The 18716-nt window shown below is 48.0% G+C and overlaps 1 protein-coding gene and 1 non-coding gene across 3 annotated transcripts; one reads left to right on the top strand and one right to left on the bottom strand.

The window, feature by feature from the left end:
- Positions 1 to 658: 658 nt before the first annotated feature.
- On the bottom strand, positions 659 to 730 carry trnat-ugu. The gene has a single exon. It is a non-coding gene; the product is annotated as a tRNA-Thr (tRNA).
- A 1652-nt stretch (positions 731 to 2382) lies between these two features.
- plod1a (procollagen-lysine, 2-oxoglutarate 5-dioxygenase 1a) lies at positions 2383 to 17793 on the top strand. Of its 2 annotated transcripts, none has more exons than XM_007897851.2 (19): positions 2383 to 2535; positions 5368 to 5459; positions 5767 to 5903; positions 7174 to 7337; positions 7608 to 7720; positions 8175 to 8238; positions 8564 to 8661; positions 8773 to 8874; positions 9196 to 9327; positions 9704 to 9825; positions 10030 to 10134; positions 10555 to 10680; positions 11150 to 11291; positions 11790 to 11903; positions 12139 to 12204; positions 12394 to 12498; positions 12595 to 12741; positions 14270 to 14395; positions 16254 to 17793. In XM_007897851.2, exons 1-19 carry the CDS (start codon positions 2433 to 2435, stop codon positions 16407 to 16409), a joined length of 2214 nt encoding a protein of 737 aa, XP_007896042.2. In that variant the 5' UTR covers positions 2383 to 2432; the 3' UTR covers positions 16410 to 17793. The 2 variants fall into 2 exon arrangements, with proteins under 2 accessions (XP_007896042.2, XP_042201701.1); XM_042345767.1 differs by lacking the exon at positions 14270 to 14395 and adding an exon at positions 13887 to 14012.
- Positions 17794 to 18716: the final 923 nt, after the last annotated feature.

The following is an 18716-nucleotide window of genomic DNA, read 5'->3' as shown; positions in this document are numbered from 1 at the left end:
TCTCTATTACACTATATTTTCTTTCTCTCTCTCTCTCTCACACACACTGTTTATCTTTCTCTCTATCACACACACACTTCCTCTCTCTCTCTCTCTATATATATATATATTTATACCCTCTCTCTCTCTCTCTCTATTGCTCCTCTCACACTCACAAGACCTGCCGTCTGTTGGATTCTCTGCCGTCGGTGAAATTTACCAGAAACTGTCGCGATGCAAACTGCCCTCCTGATGGACTTCCTGGTGGGTTTTGCGACACAGACGGTAACCCTCAGTGTGGGCAGCACATGTGTGTGTGTGTGTGTGTATGTATGTTGTGTGTGTGTGTTGGCATGAGCTCAGGCAGTCAGGCATTGCTCAGCTCCCTCCTCCCAGGCACAGCCGAGCCAATGCATAATAATAATAACAATAACAGTAATCCTCGCATTTCATATAGCGCTTTTCACGTCTTCGAGACGTCCCAAAGCGCTTTTCACGGAACACACTGTCAAGTGAATGGACTGTATATTTGTGGGCGAACGCGGCGGCCGATCGCGCACAGCGATGTCCCACAAACAGTCGTAGATTGAGAATGACCGATTTATTATTGTTTTGGTTTTTTTGGAGGGATTATTATTAGGCTCTGTGTGGAGTAAGGAAACTTGCCCGAGGTTACACCCTGACCTGCCGGGGATTGAACCCAGGTCTCTCGCTTACAAAGCGAGTGCTCTAACCGCTGAGCTACAGGACTCCGCTCCTTGCATACATCCCTGGGATATTTATACCCGAAACCAGGAACACCTGAAGCTCATCTGGGAATCTGAACTGTCAGTAACAGGGTGAAATTTGCCAAGTATTCTTGAACTGGTTAAATTGCCATCCATAAAATGATCCAGTGCGACTGGGGTTTATATTCTGCCCCCACACCCCCCCCCACCCCCCTCACACCTCCACCCACCCCCAAAACCCACTGTGTTGAAGAGCAGCAGCAGCTCTGTGCCTCAGCGCCGTCTCTCAAGACTAACACTCCTCTCATACCACAGCGACTCCAGCCAGAGACGAGGCAATAAACCCCCTCCACTGTTACAGCCCATACAGTCAGACCCTGAATACACGAAAAGCTGATCTTTACAACTGGAATAGAGGTGTCACCAGCACAACAGCAAATTATATTTGCCTTTCATGATGGGAGGATATCTCAGGGCGCTGGGCAGTCAGGGATTTGGACCCAGCATAGTGCTTACATTTTACATCTTTATGTCACGCCTGAAGAGCTTCCTCATCGACCGTGCCTATGGTCACCTCCCCGCGGGTCGGAGTCGTGCATCGCCACTCGAGTGCTCTGGGACGCTGCCCTGTGTGAGGGGCACTATATAAATTCAAGTTGTTGTTGGTAATTTGTGTGTCGGCCCAGTTAGATTGGCAGCACTCTCACTTCAGGGTCAGAAGTAAGGATTTTAAACCCTACTTCTCGATCAACATTGCAGCACTGCGTTAGAAAGTGCTGCCTTGTCAGACACTATCTTTCATATGAAATGTTAAACTGAGCCTCTTGCTGCCTGATTTTCAGTTGGACTTTAAAAGATCTCAAGAAACAATTCACAGAGCAAAGGGAGTGTCGTAGCAGCAAAACTGCAGATTAATTCACGTTGCCATTGTGATTGCTTATGACTGAGGACACAGTCATCCCATTCAGCTCCTGTTAACCCTGGAGCCAAAGCCCTAATGAGTAGCGTGCTCATAGCTGGAAAGCAGTGGGGAAGCTTGTTGGGCAGCAAGATCAACGGCAAGCTATGCAGTTAGAATCCAGTAGTGACCCCAATGCACACTCTATGGTTCCTAAGCCTTGGCTCTTGCCGACATGCGCCTAATACTTTCCGGAATTAGGTTAGCATTTCATTCCAACATCTATCTCTGGAATTTCGACGTGTAGGGGGGGGATGCATGGAAATCTCATCTGGGTTTGGAGACTCTTAAGCACGGTGATGGGTTTCCGCATTTGTGTCAGACATCTGGCTGCAATTCCTGTGAAGCACTTTGAGTTGTTTTGATGTATTGGTGCTGTGCAAAATACAAGTTTTCTTCTTACGCTCGCTGTAAGATTCCCATGGCTGCTGGCAGTGCAGCGCAGCGCAGCGGCAGTGCCAATATAGTGCCCAGGAATGCCATCCAGCTGTGTCCAGGTGCCAGGGGAAGGGAGTTCATGGGACAGGAGGGCACAGCTGGAATTAAGGTACTATCATTTCGCAACGAAAATGAATTAATAATCCTGTCCGACACTGCATTCACATTAATTCCAACGCGCACAGACAAAGGAGGGGAAGTTTGCCAGATGTTGGTGCCTCTCTGCTCGGAGCTGCTGCTGCTGCTGCCAATCAGCCAGGAAGGGAGGGATCTCTGCACATCTGGGCGCACTCTCACAGGCAGAGCGAAGGGAAGCCACGGGTTTAGACATGGAGTGCATCCGGACTGCCTGTCTCCTGCTGGTAGCCCTGAATCTCCCTTCTTTGCTCAGCACCGGGAGCTCAGACGCTCAGGAGAAGCCTCCGCTGAAAGGTGAGCGCAGCACTTGCACTGCACTGCACTGGAGGAGGAGGAGGAGGAGAGGGGGTGCGGAGTGGGGATGGATGTCTGGGAGCAAAGCACTGGGAGACCCACCATCTGGGGGTGGGGGGGGGGGGGGGGGGAGATGGGGAAAGTTTAGCTGCGAGGGAATAACCCCATCGCAAAGCCACAGCGAGAACAGGGGGAGAAAGTTTAGTGCACAGGAAAGAATTGGGAAGTGACTTAGTCAGTTGCAGTGACTTGGCTTTTGGTTGAGTCGCTGCTCCACGTTTCCAGGTTGGGATTTGCGAGTGAGTCGTGGGCAACTGTGTGCTGACGTGGATTGGGAAGGGGGAGGGGAGGTCTGAGCCGCTCCCCATCACTGGGCTGCTTCCCAGTGGTCGTTCCTCCCAATCCTGTCTGCCTTCCTTAGGGAAAAGCGAAGCGCTGTGAAATTCCCTCCCCGGAGATGTTCCCCCGCTTGTGAGAAACGCTCTGGAATGAAGTGGGTTGTTGCAATAAAAGAATAACTGCCCGCATTGCCCCTCTGTATAATAATAATATAATAATAATAATCTTGCATTTGATATAATAATAATAATAATCCTTGCATTTGATATAGCGCTTTTCACGTCGGGAGGACGTCCCAAAGCGCTTCACAGAACATACTGTAAAGTGAATTGACTGTATATTTGTGGGCGAACGCGGCAGCCAATTGTGCACAGCAATGTCCCACAAACAGTCGTGGATTGAAAATGACCAATTTATTATTGTTTTTGGTTTTGGAGGGATTATTATTAGGCTCTGTGTGGAGTAAGGAAACTTGCCCGAGGTTTCGCCCTCTGCCTGGAACTGAACCCAGGTCTCTCACTTGCAAAGCGAGTGCTCTAACCACTGAGCTACAGGACTTCACGACACAATAACAATAATAATAATAATAATCTTGCATTTGATTTAGCGCCTTATCATGTCTTCGAGGCGTCTCAATGCACTTCGCAGAATACACTGTAAAGTGAATTGACTGTATATTTTTTAAGACTGTATATATCATATAACACATGATACTTATATTCACCGACTGTTCATCTTTAACCATTTTTTATTATCAATAATAATAATTTGTGCATGTGATACAACAGCCTTATTTGGGCTGTCTGACTTTCATACATCTTGATTTACTTTGAGATGTCTGGAGTCCTGTAGCTCTGTGGTTGGAGCACTCGCCTCGCATGCGAGAGCCCTGGGTTCGATTCCCGGCAAGGCAAAACGTTTGGGAAAGTGTCCTTACTCCACACGCTTCTGTTTACCAAACAATAAGTAGGAACCTGGTTGTTAGTCAATTAGCGGATCACTTTACCGGAGGTATTAATTCCTTCCAAGAAAAATTGGTCACACAATCCATGACTGTTTGTGGGACACTGCTGTGTGCAATTGGCTGCCCCATTGTGCCCACAAAATATGGTCAAATTCACTTTGAAATATATTCTGTGAAGCGCTTTGAGACGTCTCAAAGACATGATAATGCGCTGTATCAAATGTAAGGAATATTATTATTATTCTCCATACACATCTTTTGGATGAGGCACTAAACTGCATTCACCCACAAAATACACGGTTACTATCTCCACTTTACAATAATTCTGAGATGTCTTGATGATGGGATGAGACATTATATCAAATGTAAGGATTGTTGAGAATCTGGCAAAAACTAACTTGACACGTTACTGAGCAGAGTCTAAAAATCAGCATTAGTTAGTGCACAGACATGTCGAATCCAGTGTGCAGCTGCCGGGGTATTTTGTGCTCTTAATATGATATTTGAGGCAAACAACAACAGCAGCGACAAATTACATTTACACAACGCTTTTTGTGTCAGGAGGACTTCCCAAGGTACTGGACAGTTAGGGATCCGCACTCAAGCTGGGGTTTGAGATCAAGAAGAGTGGAGGGCCAGGAGGGTAGGGGTAGGAGGGTGACCGAAGGCACAGTCGAAGCGGAGGGTCTTGAGATGAGTCTTGAAGGGGCAAGGGAGCGAGAGAGGTAGTGGGACTGAGGGATGGAGTTCCAGAGGGTGGGGGCAGAGAGGCTGAAGGCCCGCCCGCCAATGGTGGAAACACTGGCTCTTCTTTCACCAGCACAGCTCAGTGAGCAACAGCTGCCGAGGTGATCTGCACCCGAGAGAGAGAGAGTCCACAATAGGTTGTGCTAAAAGTTCTTTTATCCAGTCTGTGCTTCAATTATCCAGTCTTTCATCATTCATTCCATCCTCAAATATTATTGTATAACATCTTGCTGAAAACATGCAAGTCCAAACAGCTTCTCTGAGCTCAGGAATTTGACCTCAGCAGCAATCTGTGAATGAGGTGCTGTGAGGAGCTGTGCTGGCTCTGCCTGGGACATCCTCCTTGTGTAAAAGCGGCTTTACAAACATAATTTGTTGTAGTTGATGTTATGTTGCCTGACGAGTATCTCTCTTTCCAAGAGCCCAAGGTTCCAGAGTGTTGGTCGCACATTCAGTGTATTATAATAACAATCCTTATAATAATATTAATGTAGTGTCGATAACATCAAAATATCTCACAGGGTTTCAAAGGGAAACCCAGATGGGTGCAAGTAATTGTGTATTTATAGGTAAGTTATACTAAACTCTCGCAGTTTAGCATCAACGTTTCATCTCGCAGACCTGATAAGGCACTAGACCAAATGCAAGGATTACTATTATTATTATAAACTGATCTCTGTCTCCTCGGCACTGTTTGTCTCCTGACTGTACAGCGCCTCGGGATGTCCTCCTGCCATGAAAAGCGCTGTGTAAATATAATTTGTTGCTGTTGTTTGTTGCAGAGAATCTCTTGGTTGTCACGGTGGCCACGGAGGAGACAGATGGATTCAAGCGATTCTTCAGATCTGCAAAATTCTTCAATTACACAATTAAGGTGATGCCAGTGTGTGAGCTTGATTCCTTGTGAGCTGTAAACAGGAGGAGTCAATCAGGAGAGATGGGGGCTGGGGGTGGGGCTGGGAGGCTGTGGGGCACCTGAGGGAGTTTCTGAGGGTTGAGAACAGGATGCGAGGCTGACACATCGATGTTCTCTATTCACCAAACATTGGCTCAATTATTGATGGTAATTCCTGCCTTGGGATGAAATTTGTAGCACGGTGACCGAGTAAATGTTCCGCTTTTACAGATCAGCCGGAGTGGCGTAAAGGACACACTAATGCCGTTGTGTTGTGTTGTGCCAGGTGTTCGGTCTGGGTGAGGAGTGGAAGGGCGGTGATGTGAAGAGAACGGTGGGCGGAGGGCAGAAAGTCCGGATTCTCAAGCCTGCTCTGAAACCGTATGCCGCAAGAGAAGATCTGGTCATTCTGTTTGTTGATAGGTATTGGCAAAGCTCAGTGATGAAATCATTTTAAGCTTCTTGTGTCATCTTAGTGGACTCCTGTAGCTTAGTGTTAGAGCATTCGTCTCGCAAGTGACAGGACCTTGGGTTAGATTCTCGGGCAGGGAGAAACATTGGGCAAGTTTTCTTACTCCACACGCCTCTGTTTACCTAGGGACCCGGTTGTTAATCAATTGACGGATTGCTTTTGGGGGGGATGGGGGAATAATCCCTTCAAAAAATAATAATAATTTGATCATTCAATCCACAACTGTTTGTGAGACACTGCTGTGTCAATTGGCTGCCGCGTTTCGCCCACAAAATATACAGTATGTTCTGTGAAGTGTTTGAGACGTCTCGAAGATGTGATAAGGCGCTATATCAAATGCAAGGATTATTACTACTATTATTATCCTGTGTTATTTTGGCTCAGTTGGTAGCAATGTGCCTCTGGGTCAGAAGGTTAAGTGCAGATAGCCGACAAGCTCAGTCTAGGCAGACATTCCACTGAAGTACTTGTTACTGGGAGGAGCAATGTACTATCAGAGAAGCCATGTGCCATTAAACTAAATTCCCGTCTGACTGTTCAGGTGGACGTTAAAATTCCCATTGTGCTACAGGAAAACGAGAAGGGAATTTCTTCTGGTGTCCTGGCCAACAGTCCCTCAAATAAGTTGGTAATTTACTTCTCGGAGGTGTGGGGACCTTGCAGCGTGCAAATTGGTTGCTGCGTTTCCAACACAAATAGTCACTGTTGACAGCAATTAGCAGTGAAGACCTTTGGGCTGTGTCGCTTTATAGACACTGTATCAGATTATTGTTATTTTCAGCCTCCAGTGACCAGACAGAGGGATGGTTTGTGTGTTGTTGGGTTGGGGTGAGGTACGTGCACTGATACCAGGGGCTGTGTTGCTGCCTGTCCTCAGGTGGAGTCCTGTAGCTCAGTGGTTAGAGCACTTGCCTCGCAAGCAAGAGACCTGGGTTCGATTCCCTGCAGGGCGAAACGTTGGGCAAGTTTCCTTATTCCACACGCCTGTTTACGGTAGTAAGTAAGGAACCCGGTTGTTAGTCAATTGGTGGATCGCTTTTCCGGGGCTAATAATTCCTTATAAAAAATAATAATGATAATTGGTCACTCAATCCATGACTGCTTGTAGGCACAGCTGTGCGCAATTGACTGGCGCGTTTTGTCCCCAACGTTTCGAAGACGTGATAAGGCGCTGTATCAAATGCAAGGATTATTATTATTTTCTCCTCCTTACTTCTCCAGCTACGATGTGATATTCGCCTCCGGCCCCGAGGAGCTACTGAAGAAGTTTCAGCAATCCCGGCATCGCGTTGTCTTTGCGGCTGAAGCGTTTGCCTGGCCTAACCGGCAGTTGGAGGCCCAGTATCCACACGTGCGCATTGGCAAACGCTTCCTGAACTCTGGAGGTGGGTGTTAGCTCTTTACACAGTCATGCTGTCTGCAACAGTATACCACATACTGTATCTGAAACATCAGCTCCCTCTCTGTTTATGTGTGTGTACCCCATTGCCCGAGTGTGTACCCCATCCCCTGTGTGTACCCTATCCCCTGTGTACCCCATCCCCTGTGTGTACCCCATCCCCATGTGTGTACCCCATCCCCTGTGTGTACCCCATCACCTTATCAGTTTGATTGACGGAAAGTGATTTTAACACTTCCATTGTTGGGATGTTCAGGGTTTATCGGCTTCGCGGACAATGTTTACCAGATGATAGAGCCCTGGAGCCTGCAGGACGATGATGACGACCAGCTTTTCTACACAAAAATCTTCCTGGACTCAGAGAAGAAGGTGAGGAGAGGGAGAGAGGGTGGGAATGAAAGAACCCGCACCATTAAGAGTTTCTGTGAAAACACCGATGTTCTAGAAGCTCATTCCTAATTTGATTCAATGGGGGAGCGAGCACCAGCACAGACACGATGGGGAGAGAGCAAGGAATGGGATTGGAGTACAGAGCTCATCAAGTACAGGAAGGAGGAGTTGGGCGGGGAGGGAATAAGCAATCTGGGACGCTATCCTGCGTGAAGGGCGCTAAATACCGTAAATGCAAGTTGTTGTTGTTGTTGGAATAGCAGCTGCTGTAGAAAAAGGAAGAGACAGGAGCAGAGAAGCAGCGATCCTGAGCTCAGGTTGTTATGTGATTGGGTCAGTCCACGAACTACATCACTCGCTCTGTATTGACAGAGTGTTCACGGACCTTAATTTTCACACATTACATTCTTATTTCCTCTTTCCCTGTTCCCAGGAGAAGCTGAATATCACCCTCGATCACCGGTGTCGGATATTCCAGAATTTGAACGGTGCTCTGGGTAAGTGGGGCTGGGCAAATGGGGCTGGATGCTCTCCAGAACATTATCATCGTTGTGTTATACAACACAGCAATTAAACCTCAAACACAATGTGGCTTTGACGCTTGGCATAGTTTAAATGCAGCAATAAAGAAATTGAACCTATGCCAATCGCTTCCTTCATTAGTTCCAGACATTGCACCCAGGAGAAATTACTCTCTATAAATCTCCTCTGCTCCACATTTCGTTCTCACTTAGTTTGCCCCCTCTCCCTGGCTGCTGTCTGCTGAGCTCACTGGCTCTGTGAGTTTCTAACACAGCCGCTTGTATCTCCTGTGATTGACAGATGAAGTGGTTCTGAAATTTGAGGACGGACGGGTGAGGGCGAGGAACGTGGCCTACGACACTCTGCCGGTGATTGTTCACGGGAACGGGCCCACAAAGGTAAGCAGATGGCGTTTTGTTAATCTCCACATAGAGTCTGCGTAACAGAGATCACACAACCCTACCTCTGAAACCAAACCTGACGTTGACATTGATATTTTTATTTTGAAGCTGCAACTAAACTATCTGGGAAACTACATCCCGAAGGTGTGGACCTTCGAAACAGGCTGCACCGTGTGTGACGAAGATACGATCAGTTTGGCAGGACTGAAGGTGAGAAGCACATCCATCGCATGGACCTTGCCTCAGACGCCAACGTGTGACTTTGGGGTCTGTGCCGAGTTCCAGCCACCACACACCTGTGACTCGCTGGTTCCAAATCCTTTTGTGAATCCTGTAATTTACAAAAATAAATTATACTTGTCTAGTGCCCTTCACGTCGGAAAGACATCACAGTGCCTGTATCACACGGTATAGAGCATTCCTACAGCTGTTTGGGACGTCCTCCTGACATGAAAGGCGCTATACAAATGTAATTTGTTGTTGTTGTTGTTACTTACTACCACATGTGTTTGTGCTTTCTGTTGAACACAGGAGAGCAAGTACCCTGTAGTCCTGATCGGAATCTTCATCGAGCAGGGGACTCCTTTCACATCTGAATTTGTTGAGCGTTTGGTGAATTTGGACTACCCGAAAGAGTGTCTGCGAGTGTTTATCCACAACACAGTGAGTGCCGGCCTCGCTGCTCCTCACTCCTCTGTTCATTTGTTTTGCAGGACGTCGAGAAGCTCATGGGAAGAGAGGAAAGAAGATCCATCATTAGAAACTTATTCTTGTTGCTTCACCCGGGACATTTTGCAACGTTGATAAATCAAAGATCTAATAAACGTCCTTCCAGTCAGAGTAACGTTCATCGTTACTCTCTCTCTAACGCTGTTTTACAAGTGGCTGAGGGCTAAGATGGAGTCGTTATACAGGGTATTCAGGGTGAATCCAGAGGGAGGTTGCTCTGGGCAGGCTGATTGCGTACCATGTACAAGGGCTGTGGAGACGCCTATTCTAATGATATTGCTCCTCCTCTCACACTGTGTTCTGTGTGCAGGAAGCTCATCATGAGAAGCTTGTGCAGCAATTCATGGAGCAACATGGAGACAAATACCAAATGGTAAAACTGGTGGGAGCAGAGGAGAAGCTCAGCAATGCAGAGGGGCGGAACATGGGCATGTGAGTAACAGAGCGGGAGAGAGAGCGTCTGTGCCAGAGTGAGTGAAACTGCATGATGTTTGTGTCGATGAGTGTTTGTCTGTGTGTATCTGTGCGTGTGTGTGTGTGCACATCTGTGTCTGTGTGTGTGTGTGTGTGTGCTGTCACTCTATGCACTGTCTTGCAGTTGCTGAGGTACCAATGAACCGCTGTGTCTGCTTGCAGTGACCTGTGCCGGCAGGACGTGACGTGCGATTATTATCTGAGTCTTGATATTGAGGTGGTGCTGCCAAATCCCGAGAGCCTGAAAATCCTGATCCAGCAAAACAGGTCAGTGGTTACATGTTGGGGAGTGAGCATTGGGATCAGACTGAAGGGGACTTTGATGGCGGACAACAGATGTCAGCTGTGTTAGAGCACTTGCCTCGCAAACGAGAGGATGTGGCTTTGAGTCCGGGACGGGGCGAAACGTTGGGCACGTTTCCTTACTCCACCCACCTCTGTTTGCCTGGCAGTAAGTAGGAACCTGGTTGTAATCCCTTCAAAATAAATAAAAAATAATTTGGTCACTCAGTCCACGACTCTTTGTGGGACGCTGCTGTGTGTGCCCACAAAATATACAGCCAATTCACTTGACAGTATAGTCTGTGAAGCTCTTTGAGACATCTCAAAGATGTGATAAGGCACTTTATCAAATGCAAGGATTATTATCACAGGATAATGATGTTCCCCACGTTTCTTCTTCTGTAGGCCTGTCCTGGCTCCCCTGGTCAGCCGGCACAGAAAGCTGTGGTCTAACTTCTGGGGCGCCTTGAGCGCAGATAACTATTACGCTCGCTCCGAGGATTATGTGGATATTGTTCAAGGCAGGAGAAGGTGAGTGATCTTTCACCCCTCTTATGCTCAGAGCCATAGTCGGACCTGTCTTGTTCCCAGCTATTAGGGCTGTACATTAGTGTGTGTGGAGGGAGTGGGGGGGGGGGGCGAGATGGAACAAGGTGAGAGTATCTGCTCCAGGGATTCAGCAACTGGGGTAAAAGGGACCCCGGGAGAACACGGGATATTAATCAAATTTTAAATGTATTTATTTTCAGTTCATCCGTTTTATTTTGACAATAATTTGGGATTTCCATCGCAAGTTACAGGGGAAACCGGTTCTAGCCCCTCAGTATAACACTGTGTGTTAAACGCCATACAAATGTAATTTGTTGTCGTTGCCTCGCTTCAGGTCTCTAACAAACCGGATTCTGTGTACCGCTTCAAGCTTTTTGTTTCATGTGGAAGTGGAAGCGTAATGTTGTGGTTGATTGCTGCTGCTCGCTGAAGTTATGGTTCTCCTCCGCAGCGGGGTCTGGAATGTTCCGTACATCTCCAGCGTGTACTTGATCCACGGATACCTGCTGCGCTCCCATCTGAGCGAGAAAGATCTGTTCCACGCAGGCCGGCTGGACGTGGACATGGCTTTCTGCTACAATCTCAGGAACAAGGTGAGATGGGCAGCTCCCGAGTGACATCCTGCACACTGTACTAGACTGTCTATGGTGTGTGTGCTCGTGCCTGTATGAATAATGATAATAATCCTTGCATTTGATGCAGCGCCTTATCACATCTTCGATCCATCTCAAAGCGCTTCACAGAAAACACTGTAAAGTGAATTGACTGTAAAGTGAATATTTGTGGGCGAAACGCAGCAGCCAATTGCGCACAGCAATGTCCCACAAACAGTCGCAGATTGAATGACCAAATTATTATTTTTTAAATATAATTTTCAAAGTGATTATTACTGACAGAAAAACAATCCGACGATCAACAACAATCAGGTTCTTATGTACTGCTAGGTAAACAGAGGCGTGTGGTGTAAGGAAACCTTCCTACCGTTTTGCCTTGCCCGGGAATCGAACCCAGGTCCTCTCGCTTGCGAGACGTGCTCTAACCACTGAGCTACAGGAATCACTGTAGATTCTAACTGATTTCCTTCTCTCCAGGGTATTTTCATGTATGTCACAAACAGACATGAGTTCGGTCGCATTCTTTCCACCACCAATTACCAGACCAGTCACCTGCACAACGATTTGTGGCAGATCTTTGAAAACCCACAGGTAATGAATGACCTCTGCTTCCAACTGGTACTTTGTAACGTATCTCAACTCACTGAAAGCTGGTTGTATAAGCAAAGATTATCCAGCAATCCAAAGTCAGCGACAGCGTGTGTTACAGACAGAATAACGCTCCCTCTACACTGTCCTTCCACACTCCCAGGTCAGTAGCAGTGATAGTTGTGTAGGCTGTGGAGACAGGTGTTGGGTAATATGGTGTTTTTATGCTGACCTGCAGGACTGGGAGGAGAAATACATTCACACAAACTGGAGCTCAGTGGTGAAAAAGAAGATCCTGGAGGAGGTAAAGAGTGGCTGTGTCAATTGCGGGTTAGGCTGAGTAGTGTGTGTGGCTATGTGTGTGCGTCTGGCTATGTGTGTGTGGCTATGAGTGCGTTTGCCTATGTGTGTGTGTGGCTGTGTGTTTGTGTGTGGGTGTATGTGTATCTGCGCTGTGTGTGTGTGTGGCTGAGACTGTTGTATTCTCTTGCAGCCATGCCCAGATGTTTACTGGTTCCCGATTTTCTCCGAACGGGCTTGCGACGATATCGTCGAGGAGATGGAGCATTTTGGACAGTGGTCGAGTGGAGGCAATCGGGTGAGAGAGCCAGGATAGACAGCGCGCTCAGTATCCACATTACCCTGGCTCTGGCCTCCCCTGTACCATCTGATTGAGTTGTTTGTCTGTTGCCAGGACGCGAGGATTCAGGGCGGATACGAAAACGTGCCCACCATTGACATCCACATGAATCAGATTGGGTTCGAGAAAGAATGGCAGAAATTCCTCCAGGAATACGTGGCTACGTTGACCGAGAAGATCTATCCGGGCTACTACACCAAGGTGACCTTGCTCTTTGTACAGTAACATTCTCCTCAGCATCTCACACAGCAGCAGTGAGGTGTGACAAGCAGCAGAGGGCATCCGCTCTCTGTCCATCAGCGGTCTGGAGTTACAGCCAGGCTGAACAAGAGATCCATCTTCGATGGTGACCGAGAACCAGTTGAGAGGGAGGAAGTCACCCTCATGGCTGGTCGGTAATTACTGAGTAATCAACAGTATTGCTACTATTACCAGTGATAGACTGCGCTTTGCCGTTTCAATGCTCTCCACTGAGAAACAGCACCTGTTGATGAGTCAGGGCTGTGCTGTGGCCATTTGAAGGTAAATTCCAGTTTGCTCTGAGAGACCTTGCACCGCACATAAACAGGAACAGTTGTCCCAGCCTTGTGTGAAACCCATCACTGTGATCAGCCAGGTGTTTGATACAAGCAGAAATCCGTCACTGTGATCAGCCGGATGTCTGACACACACGGAAATCCATCACCGTGATCAGTCTGGTGTCTGACACACGCAGAAACTTGCTATGCTTAAGACTATTCAAACCAGACAGAATTCCATATATGTATGCCACCTACACTTGGAAATGTCCCTGTATCTGGAATAGAACGCCCACTCTCTGCCTGGAAGGATGCACTCTTCTCATCTAATTCCTGAGAGTATTAAGAGCAGATTGGCAAGAGCCATGGTTTGAATATCCTAGAGTAGGTGTTGGGGTAACTGCTGGTATCTAATCAACTAAAAATGGATAGGTTGCCATTGAAAGCACTGTCTGTTTGCGCAGTCAGGACCACCCTACCCATTAGGGCTTTGACTTGTAGGAATAACAAGAGTCGATTGGGAAAAATCCCTGCCCCTTCAAGTCCTGCTGATGAGCCAGGTTGCCTGGTCTGTCATTGGCAGTGCCCTGTAGCACTGTGGACCCACCTGAACCAAGACAGCCACAGAGGGATGAACTCAATTCTATTCCCCCACCCCCCACCGCCCACCTGGCCCACAGTGGATAATCACAATAGGAAAGGCAGCACGATCTAAAGTAAGATTCTCAAAATGTTTATCAAATAGATGTTCTGAAATAATTGTAAACTGTGATCTGTTTTGCTAACGCTGCTTTTATTTCTTCCATGTTGCCCGTCGGTCTGCCTCAGGCCTACTCCTTTCTCAACTTTGTAGTGAGATACAAGCCTGATGAGCAGCCCTTGCTTGAGCCGCACCACGATGCCTCCACCTTCACTGTAAACATAGCTCTAAACAGGGCAGGAATTGATTATGAGGTAAAACCCAATAGTGTCTGGTTTAGCTACAGCAGGAGGAGAGAGACTTTGGCAGTGCTGAGAGACATGCCTCGGGCTGTGGTGTTGGTAGTAGCACAGGAGAGTATTCAGGTCCAAGTGGTTTGCTGAGGAAGAAGATGAGGTGGAGGCAGTGTTATGGCCAGAGAGGCTGACAGGACAGGACAGGCCGAGCTGCTCCTTGGAGACTGTTTCTGAATGCTGCATGTGTCGCTTCACGCCGCTTTTGTCTCTTGCAGGCGCTCTTTGATCTGGCCTTTGTAGTTAGGTATAGACCTGATGAGCAGCCATCCTTAAGGCCACATCATGACGCATCTACCTTTACTCTAAACATTGCACTCAACAGTGTTGGAAATGACTACCAGGTGAGTTGGGCGTGCGGTTCTTTAGGATGTCTGTGTATGAGGTGGCAGGTTTGGTTTGCTCGGTGAATAAATTCTGGCTGTGCACAGCAAACAGCAGCATGAACTTGTGCATGGCTCCCGTTGCCAGAGGACAGTTTCCCCACCCGAACCTCTGAAGGATTTTCACAAGTCTATTTATTCCTGTCCAATTCCTTGGGATGTCCTCCTGATGTGAAAGCCGCTATATCAATGCAATTTGTTGTTGTTGCTCCCGGACTTTTGGAATGTTTGATTGAAGGATGTTTGAGGTGAGCTGGATAGGGTTGGCAAAATATTCCTTGTTCAGTGACTGCATGGTGTGGTGTGTTCCCATTGACAACAGTTTGCACAGAGTAAGGGTTGATGTTTCAACAATAATGTGTCATGAGGAAATTGTGTCCATAATTCAGTTTACTAGGTTTCCAGGTTTTGTGTAGTCAGATCCTGGGTGCTAAGACCTGAGCTCTTTCATGTGTTATCACAATAGAGTTGCTAGTTTTGCTTTTCTTAGTCTATTATTTCTAATAATCATTTTGTCTGTCATTTGTCAGAAAGAATTATGCCTGGCTTTGTACTGTATTTCACTGGTAAATGTGTGATTGAATATTTAGGTCATTTAGGAAACAGACTCCACACTAGATCAGATCAGCCTTTTCATTGCCCGCTTGGCCCAGCTATAGGCCAGAGATAGCTCAATGTGGGTTGCAATGTTAATGTTTGTCGGATAATATTCTAGTTGGATACAACAGCAAACACTTATGAAATTAACTTGTGTCTTTCAGATGTCATCTCAAAACACCTCAGTCTGTCCTCTGCTTGACAATGTCTATCAGACTGTCTCTGTCTGTCTGACTGTGTGTTTTGTCCTTTTCCATTTTAAGAACAAATATTTCCAGAGAGAAGAGTTATTCCTAAGTAATTAGTGCAATGTGTGCTTTCCCATTGATATGTGGGTGTGAGTATGCACAGCCACAGTGCAAGTGGTGGGAGATACAGTGGGATGTTGCTGGATTGCAGGGCATTATCACTTCAGAGAAGGGAAATGGGAGAAACTTGCAAGATTTTTGTAATGGGGAGGATGAGGGGAGACTGAGAGTTAGTCTAGTCCACCTGGGCAGCTGCTCTCATCTCCTTGGGGTGCTGCTCATCTACATTTCCAAAGTGAGTACAGTAATCTCAGGAACCATCCTCTTTCTCTCCTGCATGTAACCAATATCTGACCCTGCAAAAAGTGCTGAGACATAGTAATGTCATCAGACACTATCACTGGTCCATGCTGAACTTTCTTGCTGTCTGGTATGTGTCTAATTGTGTGTGTATGTCTGGGTGTGTCAGTCTGTGCCTGTCTGTTGGGGAGGGGGCTGCCCTATTCCCCAGTATATTAATACCAATGTTATTTCTCTTCATGTTGAATGTTTCATGTTAAATGTTTTTCCTACTTTTCATTGTTCAAGTACTAAACATCCTGTGCTGACAGAGTACAGGAGAGGATATAACAAGTAAACCTGGTGAGTGAGTCTGGTAGAACTTTGGGAGGAAAGGTTGATTAGAGACGGCGGATTGTGACTGTAAGTGACACGAAGCATGACCAATATTCTGTACAACTTGTGCTGGGGATTGGCCACTGCTTCAACACTGACTGTCTATTCCTCCACTGCTGACTGAGTTTCTATGCCTTGAGCAGGAATGAGACCTAGTCATGAATAAACGTTTACACTCAAAGATCCACAAGACAATGACATTTGGGCTTAAATTCTGCAACCCTTTTATGTTTAGCCTCTGTTCTTTTACACCCCGAAGATTTGATGCTATCACTGAGGACTTTCTCTTTCTCTTGCAGGGAGGCGGCTGCAGGTTTATCAGGTACAACTGTTCTGTTCTGGCTCCTCGCAAAGGCTGGGCCATTCTGCATCCCGGACGTCTAACTCATTACCATGAGGGTCTTCCAACTGTCAATGGGACACGATACATTGTTGTCTCTTTTGTTGACCCTTAATAAAAACATGGAGTAGCTGCAGGAACAATGTGCTTTATAATCAACATAGCACCAATATCCCTGCTCTAACACTGTGCCTCGTGGCTGATACAACTCTGCAGGCTTCTCAAAGGAATAGTTAGTCAGAATTCTCATCAGCTGTTAATTTTATTTTTGTGTGTAATAAGAGAATGGACATGCACTCTGCAGGCCGGGGACACCCACTCTCCTGTGTCAGGCTATGAACTCTGGATGGAATATCTATGTTTACATGGCATCTTGCGATGCATTCAGTGAAAATTAGATTAGAGCACAATAGAGATCCCAAACCGAGTCAGTATGACTTTCAGTTTACCAGGTTCTGCAGAGACATGTGTCCCAGTGGGTGCGCAACACTAACATATCCAGTATTTATATATTAAACCAGCACCAGCTTTCTCACCGTAGCTTCTTACATTACTTTCTTCTGTTTTATTTGACTGTTTTGCAGTTGAACAATGTTCCAATGTCATTTATAGTTTTCTACGTGACAATCAAGTAGTAGAGGAAAATAGGACCAACCAGAAATATTTAATCAGAATATTAGCAGTGATAAGGATCAGGTTCCATTATTCCAACTCCCAGCTCCTCCCTGCAGGCCAAACAGCATTCTGCAGCCCATGTCCTCCCCTTGCACCAGCTCATTGCTTGGCTCCACTGATTCCCTATCTCCCAGTTGATCAACTTTTAAGATTTTATAAGTCATTTGAAAATTGAAACTCACAGCAACTCAATCCCAGAGTCCCTCCACCTTTCTCCCTCTCTTCCCATCAGCTGTGTGTGAAACACATCCAGATATCCTCCCAAACAAGAAAGATGCACATTGTTTCATACAGACTATCATATAGTCCATTCCAATAAAATCATTTTTTTCCAGTTTTCCAATTTTTTTCCCCCCCAAAAAAGGATATCACATTCTTTCGCATGTAAAGTTTGCATTCCAAGATAAAGTTAACTCTCTCTTCCTCTCCTTCCTACCACATCCCTGATTTTTAAAAAAATGTAATGTGAGCCAGACCGCCCTGGAAGCCACCCATGAGCTATCACACATTAACTGCATGTTTACAACAAATTACAACAAATTACACTTCTATAGCGCCCTTTGTACCCAATGTTTAACTGTGCGCAGAGAGAGTACAATTGGGTAGAATTAAACAGGGTGTGGATCTTTTGAGTGTCCAGCGCTTTGGGACGTCCTCCTGACCCCAAATCTTAGTCAAACATAGGCTCCTGGGCTGGAAATTGGGCTGTAAACAATAACAGCAACAAATTACATGTGTATAGATGTGGGTGCAGCTGTTTGTAGAGCTCTGGAGCTTTTATGTTGTACAGTTAGTTTTGAAATAAAATATTTTCTGATCACCCAGTTCCTGTTTTTTGGCTGCTGATGACTGTGCTGCACATACAGGGTCCTGGGCCCCCCCACAGGGTCCTGGTCCTGGCCCCCCACCACACACAGGGTCCTTCCCCCCCCCCCACAGGGTCCTGGGACCCCCCACAGGGTCCTGCCCCCCCCAACCCCACAGGGTCCTGGCCCCCCCCAACCCCCACAGGGTCCTGCCCCCCCCCACTGGGTCCTGGGTCCCCCCCACCCACATACAGGGTCCTGGGCCCCCCCACCCACATACAGGGTCCTGGCCCCCCCCACAGGGTCCTGGTCCTGGCCCCCCACCACATACAGGGTCCTGCCCTCTCACCCACAAACAGGGTCCTTCCCCCCCCCCACCCACAAACAGGGTCCTGCCCCCCCCACCCCCCACAGGGTCCTGGGACCCCCCACAGGGTCCTGCCCCCCCCAACCCCCACAGGGTCCTGGGCCCCCCCCACTGGGTCCTGGGTCCCCCCCACCCACATACAGGGTCCTGTCCCCCCACAGAGTCCTGCCCCACCCACAGGGTCCTGCCCCCCCCCCCCACAGGGTCCTGCCCCCGCCCCCCCAACAGGGTCCTGCCGCCCCCCCCACAGGGTCCTGCCGCCCCCCCCACAGGGTCCTGCCCCCCCCCCCACGGGGTCCTGCCCCCCCCCCCCACGGGGTCCTGCCCCCCCCCACAGGGTCCTGCCCCCCCAGGGTCCTGCCCCCCCCCACAGGGTCCTGCCCCCCCCCACAGGGTCCTGCCCCCCCCCCCCACGGGGTCCTGCCCCCCCCCACAGGGTCCTGCCCCCCCCCACAGGGTCCTGCCCCCCCCCCCCACGGGGTCCTGCCCCCCCCCCCCCCCACGGGGTCCTGCCCCCCCCACAGGGTCCTGCCCCCCCCCACAGGGTCCTGCCCCCCCCCACGGGGTCCTGCCC

The sequence above is a fragment of the Callorhinchus milii genome, unplaced genomic scaffold (genome assembly GCF_018977255.1).
Source record: "Callorhinchus milii isolate IMCB2004 unplaced genomic scaffold, IMCB_Cmil_1.0 Scaffold90, whole genome shotgun sequence".
Classification (NCBI taxonomy): Eukaryota; Metazoa; Chordata; class Chondrichthyes; order Chimaeriformes; family Callorhinchidae; genus Callorhinchus; species Callorhinchus milii.
This window is presented reverse-complemented; position numbering and strand designations above follow the sequence as displayed.